This window comes from Nesoenas mayeri (genome assembly GCF_963082525.1).
Source record: "Nesoenas mayeri genome assembly, chromosome: 1".
Classification (NCBI taxonomy): Eukaryota; Metazoa; Chordata; class Aves; order Columbiformes; family Columbidae; genus Nesoenas; species Nesoenas mayeri.
The window spans coordinates 88507735-88535408 of NC_137541.1; the positions used below are offsets into that span (position 1 = coordinate 88507735).

The 27674-nt window shown below is 45.2% G+C and overlaps 3 protein-coding genes across 6 annotated transcripts in view; 1 reads left to right on the forward strand and 2 right to left on the reverse strand.

Annotated features, from left to right (window-relative positions):
• Positions 1-4578: 4578 nt before the first annotated feature.
• TENT5C (terminal nucleotidyltransferase 5C) lies at positions 4579-5751 on the reverse strand (the record flags this gene model as incomplete). Its single annotated transcript, XM_080363392.1, has 1 exon — positions 4579-5751. One exon carries the CDS (start codon positions 5749-5751, stop codon positions 4579-4581), a length of 1173 nt encoding a protein of 390 aa, XP_080219518.1.
• Positions 5752-16834: 11083 nt separating this feature from the next.
• On the forward strand, positions 16835-20411 carry DUSP12 (dual specificity phosphatase 12). Of its 3 annotated transcripts, XM_080363795.1 has the most exons (6): positions 16835-17122; positions 17216-17329; positions 17416-17534; positions 18494-18590; positions 19015-19201; positions 19805-20411. In XM_080363795.1, exons 1-6 carry the CDS (start codon positions 16839-16841, stop codon positions 19964-19966), a joined length of 963 nt encoding a protein of 320 aa, XP_080219921.1. In that variant the 5' UTR covers positions 16835-16838; the 3' UTR covers positions 19967-20411. The 3 variants fall into 3 exon arrangements, with proteins under 3 accessions (XP_080219921.1, XP_080219922.1, XP_080219920.1); XM_080363796.1 differs by lacking the exon at positions 17216-17329; XM_080363794.1 differs by having other exon boundaries at positions 16835-17114; positions 17216-17534.
• Positions 20412-20602: 191 nt separating this feature from the next.
• ATP6V1A (ATPase H+ transporting V1 subunit A) overlaps positions 20603-27674 on the reverse strand; it is a 30201-nt gene continuing 23129 nt past the window's right edge. For both annotated transcript variants that reach the window (XM_080360570.1, XM_080360569.1), the window contains 3 exons: positions 26325-26419; positions 24945-25116; positions 20603-22970 (listed from right to left, as the gene is read on the reverse strand). In XM_080360570.1, the coding sequence (XP_080216696.1) occupies positions 22878-22970; positions 24945-25116; positions 26325-26419 (360 nt within the window). In that variant the 3' untranslated portion in view covers positions 20603-22877. The remainder of the gene's footprint in view (positions 22971-24944; positions 25117-26324; positions 26420-27674) is intronic.

Sequence of the window (27674 nt, forward strand, 5' to 3'; positions counted from 1 at the left end):
AAGAGGTACGAAACAGATTTTCCAAGAGCTGACTTCTTTTAATAGTAAAAAGAATACAAGATATAAACAGAAAAAAGGGCCTTCTAAATTTCAACAGAAAGTGCAATTTTAGTCAGAGATAAGCCCAATCCAGACACTTCACTGAAGTGAGAAAAACTAGAGTGCTCCAACCATTCCCCCCTCCAAGCTTCAACAACTATAGCCCAGCATCCCACCTTATAACTAATTTAATTGAAAGAACATATGAAATACGCTTCACCATATTTAACAAATGGTTGATTAAGACCTAGACGCAAAGGCTAGAAGTATTACTATCCATTTGGCTCTCCCAATGCCCAAATTAAACAAAGTTGCCAGTGACTATGGTCAGCTTATTCCTTATTGCTGTGCCTAACAACTATGGCACCTTGATTAAATGAGTGAGAGGGCTAGTAAACAAGTACCATCAGTAGTATACTGGCAGCTTAAAATTGAAGTAATTTGTCCAAGTTCTCTTCTAAGAGGCCTTTCCTCAAGCACTTGTAGAGTGATAAGCAGACGTTACTACCAACATTAGTAGTTATTCTAGTGATCAGAAACCCACAAAGCCTAGGCACAAAACATACCAAAGGCTTAACCCCAGAACTCAATCCCAAGATTGGGTCTAAGTTTTAATAAAATCATTAGGTATTTAGACTAGATTTAAATACTACCTACTGCTTTGTAGACAAGATACTGATATTTAAGTGTGAGGATCTTGTGAAAAATGGTTACTCAAAAGCAAGCAGTAGTCTTTAACTTCCAGCTTAGTGATTGACTGAACTAGCTGATGACAACCGCAGCAACAATCAAATCTTGAGCTGAGGGAGTATGAAGTATGCTGTACCTTACAGCTTTTCAGAAGGACCATGGATCAGCATGGGGATTTCACCAAAGTGATTAAAACCCAGTCTACTACTAGGTCTCCTTGGTAGCATGTTTATCAAATAAAAAAAATAATCTATCTTACAATGAGGAAGTCACATCAGTAACCTGTAAGTCAAGGGGGACTTGGCAAAAATATTGACAACATATGCTTAACCTCAGACCGGCTTAGCCCAGCAGAGCTTTATAAGCTACAGGAAGAAAACTGCTATTTTAAACTGCACAGACAAGTTCACTAGAAGCCTAGTCCTGAGGAATGATGCACTGATACAAGACTTGCAGTTTATTGTTACTGCAGCTTTGTTTTGATGCCACTGCCCAGAGAGAATATGTTAGGGTAATAATCTGAAGTATAGTAGTCTCTCTAACCTCCACTTGACACACAAGTGAGCAACAGAGGATAGAGCAGGTTTGCAGAGGCATCATTAAGTACTAAACGAGACTGAATCAAGCAGGCAGCATAGACTTGGCCTAAGGTCATAATTTTTAACTTTTACCTAGCACTCATTCTCACGCTACTGCTTGCTAGAGAGGCCAGATAAACCTGAGTTCAAACCAGCTAGCATACACCAAACTAAGCGACTGCCATATGTAATATCAGGCTGCTAGAACAACTTGAAACAGAAAGGAGTAGACTGCTGGCAACACAGTGATGAAAAGCTACCTGCTCTACCTGCCAAGCCAGAATTATTTTGAAGACAATGAGATAAACAGTGTCCCAGCAACACCTTATACAGTAGGGCCAAAGCAGTAGGTAGTGTGCAGCTTCAGGATGTAGTTTAACTGTTCAAGAGCTTAACTCCCAGCAGCCAGGCTACAAAGCATCAGTATTTTTAATACACCAGAGAAACTTAATAGACAAACAGGGAACACAGCAGTCCTTCAAAGCTTAAACCCAGGAAGTCAGCTGTTCGTGGACCAGCCATTCAACACAAAGCTTCCTTGGAGGCCCCAGCAACAGGTTACATTGGCAAAAGCACGATATTTATGGCAGGAAGCTTAAATTCCCCGTAGCCCTGTCTCAGTAGGAATCTATTAGAGCCTTCTTTCTAGCACTGCCTTTTCCAATAGATGCACCTGGCCCGATGTTCAGCAGCCAAGGCATTCAAAGACCAGTAAAACATAAGTTTGTTTGTTTGTTTCAAGTTTACGAGGACTCCTCCTGAGCATCTGACCACTTCTTCACACAAGCTGATGCACAGAGAAGTTTCTAAAGATCAGCCATGAGATGACACAAAACAGATAAATGAGTCTAGGCTATCTGATATGCAAATCAAACAATGTCACTTTAGCCAATGGTTTACTTCTGCAATGGGTATAGCTTAGGTTGGCTTTAGAAACAGCTATTTAAGAGATCATAGCAATTAAACTCCCCAACAAACAACTTCTTTCTAGTGATACTCTATATTAGGCCAAGTATTGCCTTGCATGCAGAAGCTATTCATGCCTAAGTTTGCATTCCAGCAGCAAGCTTGCACTAAGTTTAACACACAACACTGGCATCATATTTGTTTTTAAAAAGCCTTCCACATAGTTGAAGTCTTGAGTGAGAGATGCCTTGTCTATGAGCTACATCAAGTCCAAGCCACAGCTAGTGAAAAAGGCTGGGTTCACTTTCAAGTTTAGCTGCTTTGGATGACTACACAGGAAGTCTTTAATGAAAAAACACACAACAAAAGAGACCAAATTATTTGTTATTTGCTACTAAGTTGCTTACAAAACTGTTCAAAAAATAAAGCTAAAGCATGCTTGGCTACAGTCTGCTTTCTAGATTGTATCCCTCCTTGTCTTCCTAAGCTAAATGAAGTCTGGAAAAAGAGCAGGCTCACTGCTTTATTGAGGCAGTCTTTATGAAGTAGTTATAAAAGCAACAGAACTTGCAATGTAACTAGAAGTTCTTGGTCCTAATAGGAACATAGAGTTTTTTACTGCCATTTAAGTACTGCACTGCTACTGTTTCCCACCTTTAACAGCAACCATACATTGGTGTTTCACTTGCTTTCTGCTTTACCTTCTAAGCTTAAATCATTTGTTTTGTCAGGCACTTTGGTCACATGAGCTTGCAGAGACAGTCATAAAAAAGGTTTAGCAAACAAGTATTTTTAAACATTGCACTAGTACATATTAAATACCTCTAATATTTGTCTTTCCATACTACTTCTCTGGTTAAGCAAAGGAAACTCAAGATCATTTACTATATGTATTTTACTATTGCAATTCAGTGAAAATCATCTAATTAATACACCAGTTTCTAAAGCTGCTATATACATAACTGCGGAATTTTTAATCTTCCTTATAACGCACAGGAGTTTCAAATCAGCAAGTTCAGCACATACCCTTTAGGAAGGTCAGCAACCTACACCTCCAAGGGAGCATATACACCTCCAGGGGCAAACTTTCACCACACAGAGCCTCTGTGGAGAGCTCTGCTTAGCATTCATATACCTCTTCAAGTGAGAGTCATAAAGAGGAAAAATTTGACTCTAACCACTCAAAATACCATCTTATACAGTGACAAGGTGATAGTGGCAAGTAAGCACAACTCTTAAGTGGTGACAGAAAAACAAGCCTTCAGGACCTGCCTGAAGTTGTACAAGAAGAAAGTAATTTTACTAGGCACTTTAGGAATTTATACTGTGGCAGAAGTGCACATTATCCTGCAACTTACAGTGGTTTGGGTTTTTTTTTGGGGGAGGAAGGGTGTGGGGGGTAGGGCTGTGTGTTTGTGAGGAAGAAAATTGGGCAAAACCTCAGTGCAAAGAGCTGTGGTACTTTCCAACTGTGCCAAAAATTGTTTTGAAAGATGCAGTCAGAAAGGCTTTATCTTGAGCCTGGACTCAACAGTATTTTTCCATCCTAACTATTCAAGCTATGGTTCCAATTCTATTTGAGGCTTAAATTCCTCATTTCAAGGACTTTTCACCTTACAAAGTTTTAGCTTGTGTTCTGCTACATGTTTGGAGATGCGACCTGGCAAATTTTTGTACTCACGAAAAAATTAGCCAGCTTATATTTTAGAGATAGACTTACTAATGGATCTTTAACTTCCAAGAAATTAATCTTGAACCTGAGGCAGAACCATGTATCCCTAGGTACTACAGGAAGCAACACTTAGGCCCTCTACAAGACAGACAGTATCCATACAGTCACCAGTTCTATGCAGCCAGAAAGTAGAAGCAGCCCAGGCATAACATGAGTCCACCTTTGCACAGTTGAACAGAACGTTGGCCAGAACTTGAACTGAGGAAGTACAGAGTAAAGAGGTTAGGCAATAGAAAGCAGAGTTTCATTGCTGTTGCAGGAGTGGCTTCTGCTCAAGACTTTATACAGTCTTTCCTCTACTAACTAACCCAGTTTACTGAATATTCCACTGAGGTCACATATTAATAGCCATTTCCAGAACTAGTACCAAGTTTTGCAACTACTCCTCTAACATCTGGCTGCTGGTTCTCTTCCCCTAATGAAGAGGTAATAAGGCTTCTTGGCATTTGTAGAGACTGAAAGGTTCATAGCAGGTCACCTGGTTGCATATTCCTACTGCACACCAGGAAATGGACAGTCCAATGCAGTCATATTTCCATTAGAAAACCTCCAACTGATAGTTATTATTTGTCTACATACACTCAGCATCTTGGTCTTCAGTAGCCTCTATTCAAGAACAGTAAAGTGAAGTGATCAATTGCAAGGCAACCAAGTGGGGTAGGACTGGCTGTACGGCACAGGAGCATTTGCAAGATAGTAGTTACTGAAGTTTACATCACTAACATAAGGTGCTGGCTGGTAGTAACAGGTAACATTAGTGGCATTAGGGATGATGTTTTGTTCTGCCAGCACTTTGAGTGCTAGCAGAGAAATCAAGTTGAGAGTCTGCCTTCGCTCATGTCCCATGAGACAGACCGTACTCTCATTCACCACCCTGCGCAGAATCATGAGGTAGTCATATTTGCTCCTCTCTTCCTTGGAGAAATGGTTCTGGAGGTAGGTCTCTAGTTTGCGCTGCTGATCCAGGATGTCTGGGAAGTCTATGAAGAATCGGGAGCACATGTAGCGCTCTAATGTTTTGATCTCATCCTTATCCATGGGCCTGAAGTCTCGTACTAAGAGGTTACTATATTTCAGAAGCCCGCCACCTCGGATCTCTTCAGGATTTTTGGTAGCTATCAGCTTGTTCTGGAGATGATCAAAAGCTGCTTCAAAGTCTCCATACATGCTTTCCCCAATCACAGTCGGATGGAAGTGCTCCGACATGGGGGTTTCCGAGTAGTCATAGTAAAAGAGCAGGGAGTCCAGTATGATTTGGAAGGAGTCCACACTGAACTCAAACTGTCGTCGTATGCAGTCAACAAACTTCAGCTCCACATTCCTGCCATGTTTGTTGGAAAGCGATATCAAGCTCCAGCGGTCAGACTCTGTGTACACCTTGACCAGCTTCTGGATGTAGGCTTCCTTCAGTGTAACTGGACTGATTTTTCGCTTGCTTACTCCTTCTGGCAAGAAATTCAAGAGGGATCGCAACACCACATCTCTAACTAGCTGAAACTCTGCTTCACTTGGAAGAGAAACTTGAAAAATGAGGTCCAGGTCTTTGCACCCCAGCCCATTATCCTTGACCAGGACATGACCAGCAGCAGAGCCATTCAGACGGACATCGTGCACCACAATGCCTGCTTCACTCAGCCTACTCCGAACAGTCTGAACAATGTCCTTCAGAGTTATCTTCAGTGTTGGGAAGTTGCCTCGTCCATGGATTGGAACCACCTCTGTAAGAACCTCATGCAGACGGCTGACCTGCTCCCAGTTCAGTACGCTGCACGACATGCAGTCTGTGTTACTTCCTTTGCCTGCCATCTTAGGGCTTTCTTCTCCAAAGAAACTGTAGGGAGGTGGAGGAAAAAAAAGAAAAAAGACAAGTCAGACTCTTACACTTCCTAGACCTATCCAATGCTCTGCTTTTCTGTCTATATAAAGAGGTACGCACCAGAAAGAAGTCATTCTATGTGCTAATGATTACCAGCAAGCCTTTCACCTGAAAAGATACTAAGCTTCTCTATCAGTGCAGGCAAAAATTTTAGTTGGCGTTGTACTTCTTCTGGCAAGATAGCACTAAGTACTTCAGCAAAGCAGTCTGTGTCAAAGCAAAATTATCAAAGATCACACATAAGCTTTGCCTAAGGTCCGCAGCACCAAGTGAAGCCAGTGAGAGCTGTAACTGCAAAGCACTTCTGAAAGCTAAGCTTTGAACTTGTTTCATTATACATAAAGCTCAAACTGCTCTCTCCAACTAACACAAGAGTTGACACTCAAGTGATAGTTTCAGGGCTTAGACATCCAGATCACCAAAAGCACTTGTAATTACATCAGAGGTACAAGATTTCTTCCTTTTCATTGAAGTTTTTCCTATCTCAATCATCCGGCATCTACCACTCATAGGATAAAGGCCAAGTACACATTACTCCTGCAAAAAGCTATAAACACTTCAGCATCCTGGACAGAATTTCAGCTGCAGTGTCAGATAACTATTCAATTTGCACTCCAGTCTTCATAAGCAACTCTTTACTGTTCTTCAGATACCTTGTATAATCAAACTACCTTTTCTGAAATATTCATACTTGCCCCAACCTTTTGCTCATTTGTGGAGAGCAAATGAGGCTGTAGGAGCTGACTTATATTCAGGTGATGTATATCATCTTAGTGTTACTCTTTAACACTAAGGACTTGAGAACCTTGCTGACGAGACTTGGTCACAGCCTAGTCTGAATTTCTGCACTTTCTAAAGAGTCTTGTCACAGCTGACCAGATCATTATCTTGTGCTTACGTGGCTTGTGTTTTGAAGTATGCAGATACTTACATATGTTCTACAGTCACGCAACTCCAACTGGTATTAATACACTTATCTTTTTAAGTGTTCCAGGTTTCTATTGCAGCCAGGTGCTTCCTGACAGCTACAGACTAATTGAGACCTCATCTTCTTCTGCCCCAAGTACTTGGGAGGACTGCAGCTGCCAAGGTCAGACTAGTTAGACTTAAGCGAGACTCTTGCCTACCTTGTTTAAAACCCAACCATATAATTTCCTAACATGCATCAACATCGTGCGTGGAACACTTTTCAAGCAAGATTCAAAGAGCAGCTATTGTAATTTCATGTCTGTCCTCTTGCAGCTTTTAATTTTTGCACAGCTCATTTGACCTGTCACCTCCTCTACAGGAGAGGATCAAATCTGGGATAAAATACATAGAAAGGCAGAAGGGGTCCCAGGGAAGCAATTTCTGCCTTTAAGCATGAGCTGTTGCATTACAAACTCTGCTGCTGTGGGTCACATAAGCTCCAGCAGGCAGGAAACAAACCTGTGGTTCCTGAGATAATTAGTCCACGACAAATAAAGGAGTTCTTCAAACTCAATCCTTAAGACTGCAATGCAGCATAAACCCAGAGGAATCAAGCCTGCCAACAATTGCACTCAGGCACTTCAAACACATTCAAGTACATTTTCACCTTCAAACCACTATATAGTCTTCCATGACTTCTAGCTTAAGCTGCAAGTGCTTTCAGCTACTACCTCTGAAAGTATGCCCTCTTCTTTCCATTTTTAGCCTTCTCGGCAGTCAAGACAACACACACAGCCCATCCAGCAACCAGAAAGGAAAGTGCCTCCCACCCCACCTCGCACACCACACTTGGTTCTGCTTGGTGAGCCTCATCTAGGAAAACAACATGCATTGCTGCCCTTGTGGCATGAAGCTGAAGCATTTCATTTCTGATACAGTGGATAGTTTAATTCTCTCAGGCTGTCAACCTGTGAAGCCTCCCATCCCCAAATCACTCATGTGTTGCCTACTCTGCAAGATTTACATTAGTAACAATAGGATCTTAGTAGCTTTAAAGTACTTGGGGTGCTAGCAGCTCACATGCCTCCTTTCACCACCAACACCTTCCATCACAAGAAGATCTGATACCTGAAGATGCTCATTCACCAGGAAAAAAGCAACTCCAAAGTCAAGATAGGCATCACCTATTTTTAATACCAGGTGTAGAGTATCATAGCTTCACTTGGATGCAAACCTCGAATCAGAGGCAGGAGGAGCAAGGACAACGTGCCTTCACCTTTGTCATCATGAAGTACATTACTCTGCACCAGCAGCTTTTTTTCCCCCGTAAGGCATATAACTTGACACAACACCTAAAAAAACGTAGACAACCGTACCTGCAGCAAGCAGCACCCCTGTGACGCTACAACAGCACAAGCCCCCTCAAACCCCGGCGGCACTGCTCCTCTCAGACACGTTTGCTCTTGAGAGGGGGGCGCTGAGCATCAGGCTGCCCCGTTGCGGGACGGCTACAACCGCAGCCCCTCCGGTGGCTACAGGCACTGGCCCCCGCGCAGGGCGCACCCCGGGCTCAGGACCCGCACTCACCTGCCCCGCGCGGAACGCGCCGTTAAGTAACCACAGTAATTTAAAAAGCGTCACCGAGCGCCTGCCTGGAGGAGATTCCTCAAGTTAAGCGACCCCGCCCGTTGCCCCGCAGCGGAGCCTCGAACCGCCCACCCCCGCCGCTCACCGCTCAAGCCGCGCCGTGCACCCCGAGCGACCGCGCCAGCCTCGCGCGTACGTCCCCCCCAGCTCCCCGAGCCCGCCCTTTATGGGTGCGCCGCCGCCCCGCCCCTGCCCCCTCCCCATCCCCGCCGTGAGGTAACCGGCGGGCGGGGCGCGAGGCGGCCCCAGTAACGGCCGCCCCAGTAACGGCCGCTGCGGCGGGGCTTACCCGCCCTTCCCCCCTCTGTCTCCGTCCCAGCCCTCCCGCCGCGGGGGAGCGGGGGCGGCTTTGGCCGCTGTTGGGGCAGCCGGGCGCTGGGCCCAGGAGCCCAGCGGGGACCCGGGTGGGGAGAGGGTGGGTTTGGCCCCCCGCGTCATGGAGCCTTCACCCCCCCCGGCTCCAAGGGCTCGCTCCACAGGTGGCAGTGGGGGGCGCCCAATGGTCGCTTCCCTCCCTCCCCCCCAAAATGTGTACAACTGTATATGGAATGGAAGGCAACGTTCTAAACATTTCAAGGGAATAACCGAAGACAGGGGAGTGAACCACAGTGGAAAGCAGACTGAAACACAGCATGGCTTTCCCACAGGTACCTTCTCCCGGGCAGAACAACTGTCAGCGTAGATCCAACATTTCCAGGCTCTGCTGAAGAGTTTAGTATAGTGCCTCATCAGAAACAGCCAGACTAAGAGTTAACACAGAAACTGCAAGGATGCACTGGCAAGGACACGGCGAAAGTGTTGAAACAGCGTGCTACTGAAAACCACAGTTGATGGGCGGTGGGAGACACTGGAGACGTGGAGGAGGACAGAACTATTAGGAAGCAATAATTTGGAGATATAGAGTAATAAAAACCGGCTGGGGTTTAGTAGTACACGGTGCGAGATCACGCACTGTAGGGATAGAGGCTGAAATTTCTTCTGTAAACCCTCAGTGTTCCAACAAAGGAAGAGAGAAAGGACCTGGAGTATTTGCCTTCTGTAGGATAATCAGGACTCAGCAGAGGCGAAAAAAAACCCAAAGCTTATACTAGGACAAGCCAGTTCATGTATTTGTAGTAGAGCCAAAAAAGTATTTACAAAGCATTGAGGAAAAAAAAACCCAACACGCACACACACACATCTGTTAGACTGTTTGGTCATACACAGTCAAGAAAGATGAATCAAAACGTGCACACACACGGAGCTGACCTTGTAAGAGGAAACTGAAAAGCTCCTCTTTGCCAACCAAACAGACTTGCCTTGCGTCACCAACAAAGCCAAAGATGAGCAGGAATATGGGATGGGTTGGTGGGTCTATTTACTTATTTATTTTTCTCGGATAACTCGCCATCAGAATAAATAGCAGGAAACAAAAAGACCTATTTAAGTTAAAGGATAAAATTGTCACAAGAATCAGATTCAAGGCAAGTTACCATCTTTTTTGTCCAATGAGATGATCATGAATTCAAAGCATCACAGGAGAGAGGGGAATAAAACTAACTGTTTTCAAGATGGAGCTAGAAAATACGTAATATGATTGTCTGTGGTGGTACAGAGTTGGACATGAGGATCCAGGTCTCTCTCAACATTTTTTCCCATGTTTCTAAAACAAGAAAGAGAAATAGGGAACTCAAAAAGAAGTAGTAGCATAAATAATAGAGCCATAACCACCAGTGAGGAAATGTCTCACTTGGAGGTTAAAATAGTGAATGGTCTTGCCTCTTAAAGAGTATGTTCGCAGCAATATTTCTGCCTCAAATATTGCCTTATGACAGTAACTGATCATTTTGGACAGTATATTTTCTGTTGTCCCATGGGAAAACAGCAATCAAATTACATGTTGAAAAATATTTTATTGGTAAAATTAATTAGATACCAATAAAGGCAAAGATAAACTGGAGTTACAGATGTTAAAGTATTAATAAAACATTCATATTTTATTTGTTTACAAGTTCTTGTTTCACAAAAATGTTTGTAAAAGCAAAGACATATCTCAACTGTATCTTAAAGAGTACCTGGGGTGTTTTCTGCCTCCTCTGATTTGCAGAACTTGAGTATCTGTCAGTGGAAGTGCAGCACACTCTGTAGTGAATTTAAATGTCCTGACAATACACTTGCTATTTTTAATCGCTTTTCACTATTTGCACTGAAGGAGTCCGTGGGACAGGACAGTTTGAAATGCCATTTTAAGCCTGCTGGACGAGACTCCTGCGTAAGTTGCAGGAATAAGAAGGAATGCATCTTTGAGTAATGAACGTCCAGGAGAACAAGCCCATTTGCCCCTGATGAGAGCCAGCCTCCTGCTGTCCATCTGCCTGTGTCTGCATGGTGGATTACTGGGCTGTGAGGATGGAAAATGTGGAAACACACAGCCCGCTGGCGAGACGGCAGATTAAAAAACGTGGGTGCTCTACTGGCTGAGGTGGCTCTGACGTGGGCCCAAACTCAGCTCCAGGGCACAGCCTTAACACTTCACATTTATTTAGGACAGACTTTCCCACTGACAGCTGTAATTCCGAGCCTAGGGAGATGTAACGGATGATCCCGATTTTTCAAAGACATCCTTTCTCTGAGAGCAACTGGGATACAAATTCCTGCTGAGAGGCAGTGAGCAGTGGCAGCCATGGTCCCCCTCTGCGCTTGAACAACCACCATCTTGCCCTTCTCCCACAGATGCTCCATTCCTCATTCCTGCCCATGTCCCCAGTGCCTCCTCCCAGCTCTCCCAGTGCTCCGTCCTTCCTCTCCTGTTCTGTGGTGTACCCCTCTTCGGGATATACACCACAGCACCTGTTTCAAAGGGTTTTATAAAGAAAAGATGGGGAAGGAAGAAGGACCAAATGGCTCCTGGGATGGCAGTGTGACAGGTCAGGAAGTGTCTGGGAGCTGCCAAAACAGAGGCAAGTATGGAGTTTTATGAACACAGTGCAACTTGTTCATTTCAATTCAGTAAACAGGGCAGCAAATTTGGCAGAAGAAACACATTTAAAAACTTGTAAGTCAGCTCAGTGACCTGGCACTGTCAGATTATTTTCCTTGCGTGATGCACTGCTGAACGTAATGTGTCATTATAAATCTTGGTTGCTACAGCTGTTAAAGCCATACAGTGAAGCAGAGCTATTAATACATGGTAGTAGTAGCTGTCATGCTCCATTCTGTAATTGAGCATCAAATCGGCAGTTGGGAAACTCTTCTTTTTTGTCTGACATGTGGAGTAACTGCATGTCTGCAGATGCTGAGAGCATGGAGACAGGTACGAACGTTCCACCCACACAGGGTTATGGTGAAATCCTCCTTCAGAGTATCAAGAGTGAGCCCCTTTCTCTGTTGCTGGCTGCCTTTACAAGTCTTTGAGGTTTCCTGCAGGGAGATGCAGACATCCTTCCTCCCAATACAGGGATAAAAGTAGACACATGGAGTCCAGTACAGACACACAGAGTGTTCTAACGCAGGGAACAGCAGTCTTTCAAAAATCTGAGGTTAAATTGGCCGCCAACAGCACAGCAAAAGCTGGGATGTTTCTGCTCCAAGGGACGAGATGCTACCATGTAGGATTTCCCAGCTCCCACTAAATTCTGAGCTCAGCAGAAGCTGAGAGACATTCCTTCTCCAAAGGGCAAGAAATGCTGGTAGGCCCTTCACCAGTAGGACCCATGCAAATTGGGAGCTTCAAGCTCCTGCTGCATTTAGATGTGAGGAAGACACAGAAACCCTGAGTCACTGTCTTTCATTAATGTCTTTTTGAAGATGTCCCCAACCATTAGCCCTTCCACCCCCGCGTTGCATGCTACCTCTGGCAACTCAGGTTGTGGGCTGCAGACTCTTCTTCTTATGAAACCTCCTTAATGTGTGTGCCTGGCACTACTTATAAGCCTGAAGGAGCACAGCCACTCGAACGTGTGACAAGGTACATGGGACAAATTCTTCCAGTAGGGAAGAGGCAGATAAACCTCTGCCCAAGCATCCTGCACTTCTGCTTCTGCAGCAGAAAACTCACTTTTGCTGATCAGGTTGTGCTGTGAGGCTCTGGAGCAGGCAGCCCCGGGAAGCCCGGCGTTTTCTTTTCCCTTATGAAGTGGCAAGGCAGACACATGCTGAGATGGAATGCACTCGCTGGCGTGAGTAGGCAGCGGCCCATCATCTGACTTGTTTTTTCCTTGCACCTGAGCTTGCCCCAACTGCTTAATTAGTCACACGGTTTCCCGGAACCCGGGGGAGAACAAACGGTCAAAAATTTCAGTGGTGCGGGAGAAGACAACAAAGGCTGAAGGGGGGAGGCAGAGATGGGGGGGAACAAGGGTTTGCAAATCAGACCGAAAAAAATATTTAGTCTATTTTAGGAGTGGTGAGCAAATTCAGGACATGTTGCCTCAGGCTGCAGGTGGCAAACACAGCAAAGGGGAGTACAGAGAAACAGCGAAGCTGTTCAGGGAGTGCAGCCTCAGTCGTGCAAAGCTCTTAGGTGCTGAGCTGCCTATGGGCTCTGCCCCACAGATTTTATACTTGCCTCCTCCACAGGTTTTCACTGCGAAATCACATATTTTTTGCATTCCCTTGTCATCCACGGCCCCAGGAGCTATTACGAAGTGTAGTGGTCAAACCACAACTGGATCAATGCTGGGGAGCCTCCATCTGTGGGCCCTACCTCTTGCCTCTGCCACTGGTTTTAGTTGTAGATGGTACTGTCTGCCCCTCCAAATTCACAAATTTGAAGGCTAACAGAGATGATTAACCACCGCTTAGTACTCATATAATTCCCTGGTATTAAAATTGTGCCGTAAAACTCATAGCCCCTTCAATAATGTGCACTTGCCTGCAGACTTCCTTCAAAATTGCTCGAGATGGTTAACCCAGTGTTTCCTCACAGTACTTTGCTCCAATTGTTAACTGCTTTCATGACTAAACGTCCATACAGAGTTTGCTCTGGTTTTAATTTCCACCTGTCTTTCTTTTCAGTATGTTTTTGTTGTTGTTGTTGTTGTTTTTCCTGTGCTAGATTATATGGGCTGTTACTGAAAACTTGTATGAATTCTTTTCCAATAGGCTCTTTATTTTTAGCTGGTAGCAATGACAACTGGAAAGGAGGTTTTGCACAGGTAATGCAGTTCTATAGCTTAAAATAACCTAAACGAGAGCTGTCAGAGATTCTCTATCTCAGACACACAGTCCCACTCTTCCCTTTGGGTCAGGTTTATGTGATTTAAAACTAATCCATCCAAAGAGGGGATTTGCCTTTGTCTGGAGCAGCTTGCTGGCTTGCCCACTGTGCAATCAGGCGCTAGGGCAAGCAGAGGAGGTGAGGGAAGATGATGGCAAATTTTAAGCTGTGGTGGACTGGCTCTCTCAGAAGCCTTGGAGCCCATCTCAAGCACAAAGAGCCATCTTGGTCTGCTCGGTGGGCCACCAGTACTGCGTGGAAGCTCTACAGCTCTGGAAGCCGCTGTCCTACTGTCCATCTTGCAGCAAGGCTGACAACTGCTGCATGCTCCCTAGGCGAGGGAGACCTCAAAGAGCACACGGGTAGCACCCTCAGCAGGATCTCTATGTTGGCTGCAGTGTGACAGCAGCTCCCTAGTATGTCAGCTCCCTCTGCCTCTGCTGCAGGAAGGGGATAACAATCTCCCTTCGCGCCAGGTTTAGGTTTCACCTCATCAGGTCTGAGTTGATGGCCAGTCTCACCTCCTCTGCAGCCAGACAGCATCCTTTGAGGATCCAAGAGGCCCTTGCAGACCATTTTTGCAACAGTTTTGTTGCCTACAGCTGTCTCATCCGGAGCTGTGCTAGAATGCTTTCAGGCTCTCGTAACTCATACGGGGGTAGTAGGGTAAGGTTACACATCCCACATGAGGTGATAACTTTACCATAGCTCTTTCTAATGAAATCTGACATTTCAATTCTGCTCAGAAACTTGCAAGGTTTAGCCTAGGCTGGAGAAAACTTGCAGCTACATGGTAGACCGCACCTTGGACAAAAAGGCTTGAGGAGGAAGTGAAGCACTGGGGACTTTGGAGAGAAGAAGGAAAAGCTAAGGCTGGTGATGTGTTGGGTGGTAATGTTTTGCACAGTTTTCCTGCTGAGAGCTAAGGAGGAGTATCCTTACCTATGGGAGGAAAAGTGAGTGCTTTGTCTCCTTTTGCCATGGAACAGACCTGAACCTTATGATAAGCAGAAAAAAAGTGGCAGCACCAAGATTTCTGCATTGCCCTGTAGTCTTCAGTGGTGTTACACGTAACTAACTTTGGAATTACCAGTAGGTATGACCTCTCTTGTCTATGCTGCATGGGATTTCAGTGCTGAATGCAAGTCACAGCTCAGTTAGCAGTAAGAGATCAGAATAAAAATCTGGATTTAGTTACAATGCTTATTTTGCAGTTCAAAATTCATGAGAGCTACTATAAAATAGAGGAGTGGGGCAGTATTCAAGATGGGCCAGACGTTTGATTTTCAGCAGCAAGAGCACATTCAGATGTTATAAATGAAGCCAGTAAGGAATTATTTGGTCTGGCTTCCAGTTTAGGTTGCAATGGGAAGCATAACCTGCTCATAATGTGCCTAACAAAAATGGTTCACAGGGATGCAAAACCTGTGACATTAAAAAGGTCCTTTCCACACCATGCTTGCCATTGGCATCATGGGACTACTCTGAGGAGGAAGGACAGCAGAAGTCAGAATGGGAAAATCAGACATTGGGTTTTCCCATGGTGCTCACCCCTGGTCTATCTGGATCTATTCTAACCCCTGCTGGAGGCTGCATTGAAGCAAACTCCAGGAACCCATCTCAAAAGGGCAGCCCACTGACTCCATGCAGGAGAAACCAGTTACTAGAAAATCAGTCTGAGAGTGTCAGAGAGTCATTTCTACCATATATCCAAAGTAAAACCAAACCAAACCAAACCAAACCAAACCAACCAAACAACAACAACAACAAAAACAAAACAAAACAAACAAAAAAAACCACAAAAACCAAAAAAACCCCACCAACCCCAAACTAAATAAACAACAAAAACCCCACCAAAACAAAACCAAACAAACAAAACCGAAACAAAAGCCCACAAAACAAACACACACAACCTCAATGCAAAACACACAAACAGTAGCAAATAGGGGCCTCAAACCCACAGGATTAATTTACAAAAGAATGGGATTTTAATAACAACATATTGGGAGATTCTTTAACGATATGTATTTGTCTTCTGAGCATTTGTAAGGAGACAGGAAAGGGAGGTGTGATACCCCTTGATTTTAAAAAGGACGAGGTGAGACAGACACTTGTGGACATGAGGAGGAGAGAATCGCACTGGTACTCACAGATGTGTGAGGATTATTATGGAAATTATTACTTAAATATTGGTAAGGGAAAAAGACAGTGGTGCACTGACACAAATTTCCAGTATAAGTTGGGGAACGACCTGTTAGAGAGCAGTGTAGGGGAAAGGGACCTGGGAGTCCTGGTGGACAGCAGGATGACCATGAGCCAGCACTGTGCCCTTGTGGCCAGGAAGGCCAATGGCATCCTGGGGTGTATTACAAGGGGGGTGGTTAGTACGTTGAGTGAGGTTCTCCTTCCCCTCTACTCTGCCCTGGTGAGACCACACCTGGAATATTGTGTCCAGTTCTGGGCCCCTCAGTTCCAGAAGGACAGGGAACTGCTGGAGAGAGTCCAGTGCAGAGCCACAAAGATGATGAAGGGAGTGGAGCATCGCCCGTATGAGGAAAGGCTGAGGGAGCTGGGTCTCTTTAGTTTGGAGAAGAGGAGACTGAGGGGTGACCTCATTAATGTTTATAAATATGTAAAGGGTGAGTGTCATGAGGATGGAGCCAGGCTCTTCTCGGTGACAACCAATGATAGGACAAGGGGGAACGGGTACAAATGGGAAGACAGGAGGTTCCATTTAAATTAGAGAAGAAACTTCTCCTCAGTGAGAGTGCCAGAGCACTGGAACAGGCTGCCCAGGGAGGCTGTGGAGTCTCCTTCTCTGGAGACATTCAAAACCCGCCTGGACATGTTCCTGTGTAACCTCATCTGGGTGTTCCTGCTCCAATGCAGCGATTGGACTGGATGATCTTCCGAGGTCCCTTTCAGTCCCGAATATTCTGTGATTCTGTTTCTCATGCCTGTCAAGGCCGTCGGCCCGCCATGGTTCCCACCAGGCACATTCCCAGCCGCCATACCTGCAGACATGGCGAGGCGGCCCACGCGTGGCACCCCCGCCAGGAGTGGCCCCGGCCCTGCCGCCGGCTCCCGGCGGCTCCCGGCTGGTCGCTGCCGGCGGGGCCGGCCCCAGCGCGCCACCGCCCGGCGACAACGCGGTCCCCGCCGCCTCCATGGCAACGCCCTTCCCGTGGGGCCTCGGGCCTGCCGGGCGAGGCACAGCGCCATGTTGGGAGTGGCGGCCCGCCCAGGCGCGGCGTGCTTGCTGCCATGTCGGCGGCCGCGGGTTGCTGGAGCGGCGGGATGGTGCCGGTGCTGCCGGGGCTCTACGTGGGCGGCGCGGAGTCGTGCACGTCCCCGGAGTCGCTGGCGGCGGCGGGGGTGGGGGCGGTGCTGACGGTGGACGCGGAGGAGCCGCCGGCGGTGCCGGGGCTGCGGGCCATGTACGTCCGGGTACTGGACGAGCCCGGCGCCGACCTGCTGAGCCGCCTGGACGACTGCGCCGCCTTCATCGGCGCGGCGCGGGCGGGAGGCTGCGCCGTCCTCGTCCGCTGGTGAGGGCCGGGGCGGCGGGGGCCGGGGGTGGCCGCTTCCCCCGGGCGTCGCTCCTCACGGCCCGGCGGCCCTGTCTTGTCCTGCCCTTGCAGCCAGGCCGGGGTGAGCCGCAGCGTGGCCGTGGTGACCGCCTACCTCATGAAGACGGAGGGACTCGGCTGGGAGGAGGCGTACGCCGCCGTCAGGGCCGCCAAACCCGACGCCGAGTGGGTCTCCGACCCCCGTCCGCGGTTCCCCGCTCCCCGCCCGCCCGGCGCCCCCTCACGCCGCTCTCCTCTCACCCCCGCCGCAGGGTGAACCCGGGCTTCCAGGGGCAGCTGAGGCTCTACGAGGCGATGGGCTGCTCCGTGGACAGCGCCAGCGCCCTCTACAAGCGGTACCGGCTGCAGATGCTGACGGAGAGGTACCCCGGTGAGTGGCGGAGGAGGCGGCGGGGCTGAGCATCGGCCTTGAGCCGGGGCGGGCGCTCGGAGTGAAGGTTGGGGCCGACCCCCGAGGAGGGGGGTCCCAGGTGTGTCCTGAAATGCACACGGAAGGCCATGGTGGAGATGGTTGGCTTAAGAGTATTGACCTCAAATCACCAAGCCTCGGTTTGGCTGCGCAAACATTTACATCGTACTGGTTCTAGAGAACTGTAGCTCGTCAGTGGGACAAAACATGTCTTTGAGAAATAAGATCCATAAGGGACTGTTCTCTTTAGGAAAAATTCGAAATGCTAAAAGTCAATTTGATATATTTTATGATTTTCATGTACCTGGCTAGGCAAACTTAATATCCTCTAAAAATAAGTCAATGGAATTAAAAAAAAATAAAACTAACAAGTGTGAAATGGAGATAAAGTTAAAATCAAGGTGTGAAGTAAACTTTCGTATTTTGATTTGCAAAAGGTTCACTGTAGTAAATATCTGTACATATGTGAAATTTTATGATAAAATAGCAATCCGTAGCTGTTTTGCAAGATGTCAGTGTTGCATATTCAGCAGGACAGCTCTCTCCATTTATGTGGCATTCTGCTTAGCAGTTCCCATTCGTAAGCTGACTTTCTGTATGTGTGCCAAAAGTTTGGCAGAACTGTTCTAACTCCTCCTCTGCCTTTACTTTCCGTTTAAGTAGGATCATAAAGTGGAATGCCACTATTTTACCATTTCTAAGGCTAGATCCCAGTTCCTTGCATTAAGTGAATCCTGACCTCAGGTATGGTGGGATGAGGCTCTTCTGTTTTCAACTTATCTAAGGGAGCTGGTGAGTGGACAAACAAATGTGAAGAAGGTGGCTTCTGCGTGTCGTGACTGGGGCAGAGGCGCAGTGCTGTCTTGTCCCACAGAAATGCAGTGTGACTGTGTTGATCTGATTCATGACTCCCTTTGCAGAAATTCAAGACTTACCCCGAGAAGTCTTTGCTGTTGATCCAACCAGTATGTGCCAAACTCCAAACACAGAGGTTCTCTACAGGTGCAGGAAATGCAGGTACTGAACCTTTCATATTTCTCCATTAAATGTCATTTCAAAATTAAGGAACACAGCCCGTGTAAATTGATGGGCATGTCATTATTGTCAGGACAGGAATGAACTCTTCCCTGTTTCCATACAGTGTAGGCCACAAAAATTAGATAAAAGTACCTTTGAAATACGAAACTTTTGTTCCATGAAGTTGTGCAGCACTTGTGCAGCCTAACCTGCTGCATTCTATAGGCAAGTGTAATAATACTGCGTGACTCTGTCAAGTTGCTTGCTCTGAAACCATACCTTCTAGTTTGTTTTTGACAATCAGTTTCCCCAGAAGAAACTTATTGTATATTTTGGGATTTACTGTTTTAACTACCTTTTATGGATTACTTAAAGTGAAATTGGATGTTTTACTTCTTTTTTTCCCCTCTGTCGTGGCGGGCAGGCGCGCTCTGTTCCGTAGCTCCAGCATTTTGTCCCACGTGGAAGGAAGCGGACCAGCAGCCTTTGCCCACAAGAGGATAACAGACTCTGCTCAGCTTTGTGGCGATGGACGTGAGAAGTGCACCTCGTACTTCACCGAGCCCGTGCAGTGGATGGAGCCAGCGCTGCTCGGAGTAATGGAAGGACAGGTGAAGGGGAGCATATGCCTTTTTTTGTGTGTGTTGTTTTCTTTCATTTGATTTTGAAGGCAGAACAAACTGTTTCCATTCCCCGATGCGAAAGCCACCACACAAGGGCCTGGGTCTCCCAGCCTTTCTGGTGTGAATTTTTTGCAGCTTATGAACAGATTCTTAAATATCCTTTTATAAGGGAATGAGCTGGTGATCTCATTGGCTGAGAACACTAGCCACTGTGTTGGACAGGGTTTATCTGTGGTTTGTTTTTAGTATGAGAAAAGAGTTTGTGTGACTTATAAATCCTGTTGTGGTCTCAGGCTGACAGAGGCTTTCTGGCGACTGGGAAAACTGTATTGGAACCACACCAGGTCCAAGCAGCTGCATTTCCCCCTGCTCCCTTCTTCCAGCAGTGCTGCTTGCTATACCCCAGGGCTAAGCAGCCATGCCGGTTTAGCTTTTTTGCCTGTTTTTCAGCCCATTTACCTTCCTGGAAGTGTTAGAAGGAAAAGAGCTGGCTCAGTGCAGGTTGCCACAATTTAACATACCATAGAAGTACATTTTAAGTAGACCTACATCCGTGTGTGCCTTAGACCGGATCATGTGTTTTTCTTGCAGCTTCTGTGTCCCAAATGCACGTCGAAGCTGGGCTCCTTCAGCTGGCGGGGTGAGCAGTGTTCCTGCGGCCGCTGGGTGACACCTGCCTTCCAGATCCACAAAAGTAGAGTGGATGAAGTGAGGACACTGCCAGTTGGGAACTTCCAAGCTGCCAAAACCTGAACTCGTTGCTTCTCTAGATGGATTTCACGTCCATGGAGAACTGCTGGCTAGTCTGTGGTTGCCAGGAGTCAGCTTGGGACTTCCACACATTGGTAATGTGATGGAATTAACTGAACATCTGCTCTATTCAAGCTTGCTGTGTCTCTAATGTATATAAAATAGCAAGAGACTTCCTTCAAAGAGGTGTTACACAGTGTCAAATATGTACAAAAACACCTGAATGTGATGTTTTTAGTATATTCTTACTTCATCTGTTGCTATTTACAGGAGGCCTCAACTCCTCCTTATCTTCTGATTCAGAAGTTCTAATCACTGTCTGAAACACAGAGCTGAGCCTTTAGGAGGTATATTCCACAACACAAGGTATGGGGGAAATATTTGAAGGAGCAAAGTGCCATAAAATGGTAAAATTACAATTGTTGCATTATCATGCATGGCAGCTACTAGCAGCAAAACGCAAGTTCACAGTTACACTTTCATTGTAATAAAAGTAGTCCTAAAAATATCTACCCCAAGAATATTTACTACACTAACTCCTTTGTGTGATGTCTGAGGAGATGATGCATGCTGTACTGAAATTGCAGAACTGAAGCAAAGTGTCCCTGCCAAATTGCTGCTTGCAGGTTTTAAGAAATCTCTAAAATGATGAAATAAGATTTGAAGCAAGCTGTGAGTTTTCCTGGTAGTATGCTGTGTACACCACTGTGGCACTGGTTTGATTTGACAGAATAACACAGATGAGACCTACTTTAAATCCATTTTATTTTAACTGACTTCAACATTTTTTTTTAAATTTTCTTTTTTACACAATTTCCAGCAACATACATTATGAAATATACAAGATAGAGTAGGTGGTGGGGTTCTGCCCATCTTTTAATTCCTTCCACAGCTGTGGAGGGAAGACTTGTAGGACACAGTGAACATCAGATTCTCAACACTGAAAACAGACACAAAACAAAAAAAGACAAAAATATATATGAAACTGTTTGAACTGGTCACACTTCAGGGCCAGGTACAGCACAATAAATATTAGAACTGCATTACCTTAGACATTTTCTGTAAAGTTTATAACATCCTCTGTTTAAAGAGATAAGAACATCTGTTTTCTAGCATGAAATGCTACATAGTACAATGGTGAACAGTACAAACGTTGGGGAATCCAGCAAGGGCTTGGATGGTGAAAACTCATTCACACATGCTCATTGGTAAAATAAGCAGCATACACCAAAAGTTTAGTGAGCTGTAAACTTAACCATTCACTACCAGAGTATCAGCTGGAGGAGCAGCTCCTTTTGGGAGAACCAAAAATAGTCCCTTTAAGTTTCTCCCTGGCAATCAGCAAGTTGATACCGTCACAGAAGTGGCAGCATTTGGTCCGCAGTGCGAGATCCGTTTGCATCACTACTGTTCAAAGTGGGCAGCTGGTGTAAATACTTCAATGCAGAATTAATGCTTACATAGCCATGCAACTGCCACAGTGTCACCTACAACAGCCACTGTTTCATGACCATAACAAAGCAGTGGATGTCAGCTGGAACCCAGCTGAGCAGAGAGTGCTGCAGGGCAAAGCAGCACCAGATGCCACCACAAGTGAGAAGGAGAGCCTGGAGAGAATGCCAGAGTTTCTCTCTCAATGATACCGGTGCTGGGCTCTTGGATTTTGACAGAAAGGCTGCTCTGTGTTCATTCCGCTCATATATTTGCCAATAAACAAGCCCAGGTCACATCAGTTGTGGCTGCTGGACAGCGTGCTTCCAGAGCACAGAGCAGAAGATCAAAGTCACTGGTTTATTCTGCATAGTAATCAACAAGGCAGGAGTAAATACATGTACTTGTCAACCTTCCCCCCTTGTTCATCCCCCGCCCCCAGTTAAGCCTCCTACATTCCTCTTGTGAGACCTGGGGACCTTCTGTGCCACCACTAAGAGGCCATGTGAACACAGGTGGAGGAGGAAGGTTAAGCACAGACTTTCCTTGGCATGACCTGGGCGTTGCACCTGGAGACAACTGCATTGGCAGACAGCACCACCACAGAAGGACTCTCTACTGGTCCATACAAGTGGCATCACTGTAACTTGCTATCGATGTCCTGCAGCAGACAGCAGTGGTCACAAGCTTCACAAACTAAAGCAGCTGAGTGTCATGAAATTCTATGGAGTGAGTGGGAGGCAAGAAGATAAAATTCTGCTGGAAGCTGGGCACCTATGGCTTTGAATTTAGCTGATGCTGAGTCCAACAGTCCTACCCGTATTGAGCAGGAAAATAAAACTATTTCTCCAGTGTACAAAAGCATACTGCCAGCATGTATGTGCTCATCTTCTAGTTAGTCCCTTCTCGCACGGATGTAGAACTACCACATTTCAGTAACAACAGACTCGAATGAGAGTTGCAGAAGGGACAGAGTAGTGAAGAATTTTTGGTTGTATCAACATGTTATCAGAATATGGTCAAAAATTGTTTGACAATAGGGAGCTCTGTGTCATGATAGTCACTTAGGAAAGTGCCAGATCTAAATGCCCCTCCTACTGCCAGCTCAGAACGTACCATGTGACTGCATCAAGATCTACACCCCCTCTGCCAGTACAGCTCAGCTGGTTACATCCCAAGGTGAAAGACCATTTACCAGGAGAACCGGGAGAGGCAAGGTGAAATTTTTCCCACCCTAGAAGTGTACAACAGCATTATCTCACTCAGGCCCATTCACACATCACTCACCACTTCAGACACACAAAACGATGCCAAACACAAACAAAGAGGAATGTTTTGTAAAGACACTCTCTGAGTATGAACAGGGAAACATAGAGCTATTTATCAACTCAAGTACTGTTGCATCATTCTTGTAAGGTAGGGAAGCAGAGGAGTTGAGATGAGGAATTTAGAGGACAAGCTGGAGTGGTCACAGAGGTTGAGTCTAGTCTTCCAGACTGCGAAATGCGTTCTGCATATCTTCAAACAGCTGAGCGTAGTCCGCCTTGATTTTTGTTTCACCATCTTTGACAGGGTCCTGAAAGATAACACAGCAAATAAACAGATCCATTGGGAAAAGCCTCGGGTACTTAAGATAAGCCTGCTTTGCCAGTGCTGTAATTTCTTGACCTTAGGATTCACACTTGCTAACTGCAGAGCAGGCATTTTAGCTCCACCTCCAGTTTCCTGTCTGTCTCACCAACAGCCACAAGATTTAAATCTCATTCTCTTTCCATGTTCAGTGAGTGAGCAGGCAGACTGGATACTGGACAGAGAAATATTTTTCATGAGCAGTGCTGACTTTATTAAAAAGAAACTGATTTTGAGAGGATTCTGTAGGATTCTGTACTACTGAGGGTCTTAGTTAATGCTGTGTGATTCAAGAGCTGCAGTGACGAACAGCAGCTCCCATCCCCAAACCAAATGGAGTATGGATCTCTGTGACTCAGAAACGCTCTGCTGTACTTTTTGGGGTGTATCATTGTAAGTGCAACAGTTACTTTGCCATCATTTGGAGGTTGCTCAGTTCCAACTAAAATCTCATTGTGAAATCATAACAAGGCTCAAGAACATATTCGTACAGCTTCAATTTGTCAGACAACTTTTAATGAAAGACAAGGGCAAAAAATGTAACAATCGGCTTTGCTCTGAGGCTGCAAGGCATTCCTGCAAGAAGCATTAACTGCCAGGCTGTGAAATCTGTTCAGTGTAATCACTTTCTTTCTCAGTGCTACCTTCCTCTGGGTCAGCACAACTTCTGGGAAACACAGAGGACTTAAAATCGTTGGTGCATTTCTTCATTGCCTCTCTGAAGTACAGAGACCGCAGGATGCAAGACATTTAAATTCTCATGCCTTTTAGACTGTTACCCAGGAAATATAATTTTCCTTTCGTAACTACTAATGTATCAGAGGGCCAGCTCCACTTAACATGTATTCACTCTCTGGATTCCCTTTTGCAGTCATGCTGTCCACTGCTCTGCTGTATGCCAGATGTCTTCTGGTGGCCAAATTATGTAAAAAGTTTATTACTTTCTCTAGCTCTATAGCGCCACCTCTTAAAGAAGCTCATGTGCCCAAGTCTATCCTGTTGTGTTCTTGGTGCTTTGAGAATAGATACCAGGGATTTGCTTGCTGCAGAAACAAGCCAGTACCCTGCAGGAACAGAATATATTGGCACAGCAGAACACTTGATTTTAAATGTAATTTTATCCTATGGTACTTGTTCTTGAAAGATTTGCAAGAAAGGCTTTTAAGAGTTATAACAGAACAAGCATCATACTTCATAGAGACCATTCCTTAGTTACTTTAACACCAGCTAGCATATAGGTTACTGTCCTACCAGTAACTGCTACACCAGCATACTCTGGATGAGTTTTAGGAAAGATGTGCTCTAAAAAGATGGCTACTGGAGTTATCCAGAGCAGATGCTCTGAGCCACTTGTTTTCTCTTTAGCCCATGTTGAAGCTACTGTTCCCTTCCTCTCCTTCTAGTTATCTGCCTTAGGCCCTGAAGCCAAACACAGGGGACATCATGTATTACTGCAGGCAACTGGCATTTCTTTCCTTAACTTCCTTTTAAAATAGCTTGATCAACATTTCTGTCTTTCACTTTTTAGCACATTCTTGGATTTAAAATTTAGCCTGCTTTTATCTGCTAATATTCTCCTTAGAATACTTTTATATATTACTTATTACTTACTTTATCACAAACCCCCCAAAACAAACAGGAAAGATGCTTGTACTATTTCCATTAATACAGGTAACAAAAGACAGTATCAAAGATGAGGTGGCCAAGGCTCTGCAGCCAGCATCACCCCACAAGATTTCTGTACTAACCATTCCTGTGCCTGCAAACTAAAGCCAGTTCTTAAGTGTATTCAAAATAATTGCAAAATGTCTCTGTTCATAGACCTTTAGTCTAAGGCAACTCATGACCACCTTTGAGTAACAGCCTTTCAGAGGCACCGGAAGCTCAAAAACCAGTGCAAGCCAGTTCCTTAAAAACATACCTTGAATTTCATGGAGGTAAGTCTGTAGAGGATTTCGCTCATATTCTCTCGGATGATGGACCACGTGATCTTATTGTCGCTCTGGGCTGTGGTTTCTACAGCACGGCGTGCCATGTCATAAAATGCAATCATATTGGAAAGCATTCCCACAGTTTTATAGAAAGGGCAGAACCTGATGGAACAGAAGATCTGTCAGACATTTTGGAACAGCGAGCAGGACAAACCTTTGCTCCTGCCTTCACAACAAACTGAATTCTCACCTGAAAGAAAAAGTTTTAGCCTGCTCTACTCCAGGTATTTTTGATACAGGCCATCAAAGGAGAGAGACCCCTTCTAACAGGTCCCACATGTTTCAACAGGTGAGTCATAGGCTAAGAGCATCATCCTGAGTGAGGCTTCTGAAACAACACTCAAAAACTGGGCAAAACAGGAGAGTAAAGGAACCATTGCTGTACAAGTCTCACATTTCAATCTCTGCCAATGCTAACAAGAAATGGAAGACACCACAGCAGCTAATGGAATTCTTCCTTCCTCTTTTGTCCATCATGGGAACAGCCTTCCTGCAGGGAACCTGGGATGACCTGACAGCTCTGCAAATTTATTTGCTCACAGGAAAGAGAGTGTTTCTATGACAAGAGCACTCCACACACAAAAAGCTTGATTTTTAATGGATAAATGAATGCCATGGAACATACCTCCTATTATCTATACATGACATTGTGCTACTTCCTGTGCTTCCCTAATGCATACAAGCATACCTGCCCTAGTAACCTAATCAAAGGTATACAGCATTACAGAATGATGTATCTTTCATGATTAAGTATTTCAAGACCTCCTGACCTACTGAGTCTGGAGAATGAAATGAAGCACAAAAGGCCCCTTGTCAAGCTGTTAAAACACAAGGATAGCATGGAAAGAAGCAAAGCAGGCAGTGGTAATAAGCATTGCACTGGGGAAAAGGTCTAGTAAGGTTTTTTGATGAATCAAACGTACTCAAGTAGTATGCAACAGTAACTGAAAACCGATTCTTCCAGTCACCCATGCATTGCTAGAACAAAAAGGAAGACTTCAGATGTCTGTGAAAACACAGTGATCCTCTCCTCCTCCAGAGGAGAAAAGGACATATTATTGCAGAAATATTGGCTAAGTGAACAATAGATGAAGGCCTGAGAAACTCAAAGGATGTGACTGCATTTGGAAAAGGTCTGCATGCCTTGGGTAAGACAATGTCAATACACTGATGGCCTCCCTAAGCACAGTTCTTCCACTTGTTTATGGTGAGTAAAATTAATTTCTGCAGTGATTGGTTTCCAAGTAAAACAGGCATCTAAATCCAGACTCCACAGGACCAAGAGGGCAGAGTGGCCAGTCAGATCTTACCTGTCATAAGGTGTATAACCATTTTGTTGCAAGAAGTCATCTTTTATCAGCTTTGCAACCTCCAAGGTAATTTTATCTGTTTCTGCCAAGGAAGCCTAGAAAAGTAATTTATGCTGTTAGTTTAGTACTCAAGTCCATGAGGACAAAGCATGTCCTGGCCAAGAACAGTTATCTTTCAGTACCTATTTTCTTCCCACCCTCTTAAGATAGCTTCCAGCTGAATTCTGCCTTTTTGGGTATTTCTCACTACCTGCTGTAGAACAGCCAATTAAATTGATAGTCAAATTAAGATGGGACAAACAGTCCATAAGTCCACTGTAGTCTATCTGATGATAAACAGTGGAAAGGAAGTTTCCTTTAAGATAACAGAAAAGCCACTAGACACAGAAAATGCACACAGCTCTGCTATGACATACATTGAAACAACACCTTCCTACATAAAGAGGTAAATTCATTTTCACCTTCCTCAGTTCTTACATCCATGAAGTAAAGCTAGGTCTCAGCATGCTAGACCAACAAGTAATCTTAAGGATTTGACATTAGTCTCCACAGCTACCCATGGGCTTTCCCTGTCTGGCATTCAAGAAAAGAAGTTGATAACAATGCCTGTCATACTCCACAGGAAAGCTACAACCCCCCAAAGGAATGGATTTTACCCTGTTTTGTAAACTAGTCTTTTAGAACATGTTTTTCTAAATAGGAAACTACAGAAAGCCCTAAGATCACATTTCCTTTTCTTTGAAGACACATCTAAAGAAGAGAACTCTGCTAGTCAAGATCTAGTGAAGGGCCTCATCTTGATTGTGCTGGAACATTAATGAGTAGGGAGAACATCAGGAACAAACTTCCTCCAAATAACTGTAGTTAATACATGTTACCACACACTACTACCACCTTGTAAATCAGCATAGCTCATCCAAATATCACAGGATTAAATTACTGTCAAATATGTGCTAGGCACCTGTCAATTATTATATTAACAGTACGAAGATGGAACACAGAGTTTTCACTGAGTCCCTTTTGAGAGTTCTCAAGGGAAATTTTCCTGTCCAAATTCAGCCTTCTCTCCCAAAACAGTGACGTGAACAAAGGAAATTAAAGAATGCCTGTAAAATGGAGCCATATGTTACGTCACAGGTTTTCTCTGAGAAAATAGGTAATCATCAGTTTTTAGAAAAAGCAGACATCACTTCTGTTCCTACAGGCCAGCCTGTAAATGTCAACACCTCTGTTCTGGAGCTGGCAACATGATTTCTAATAAATTGTAACCCTTCAGATTACTTGAACAGCAAAGATCAGTTTGCATACTTTCTCTTACAAAGATTACTTCCAATGGAGAACTATTGTAGC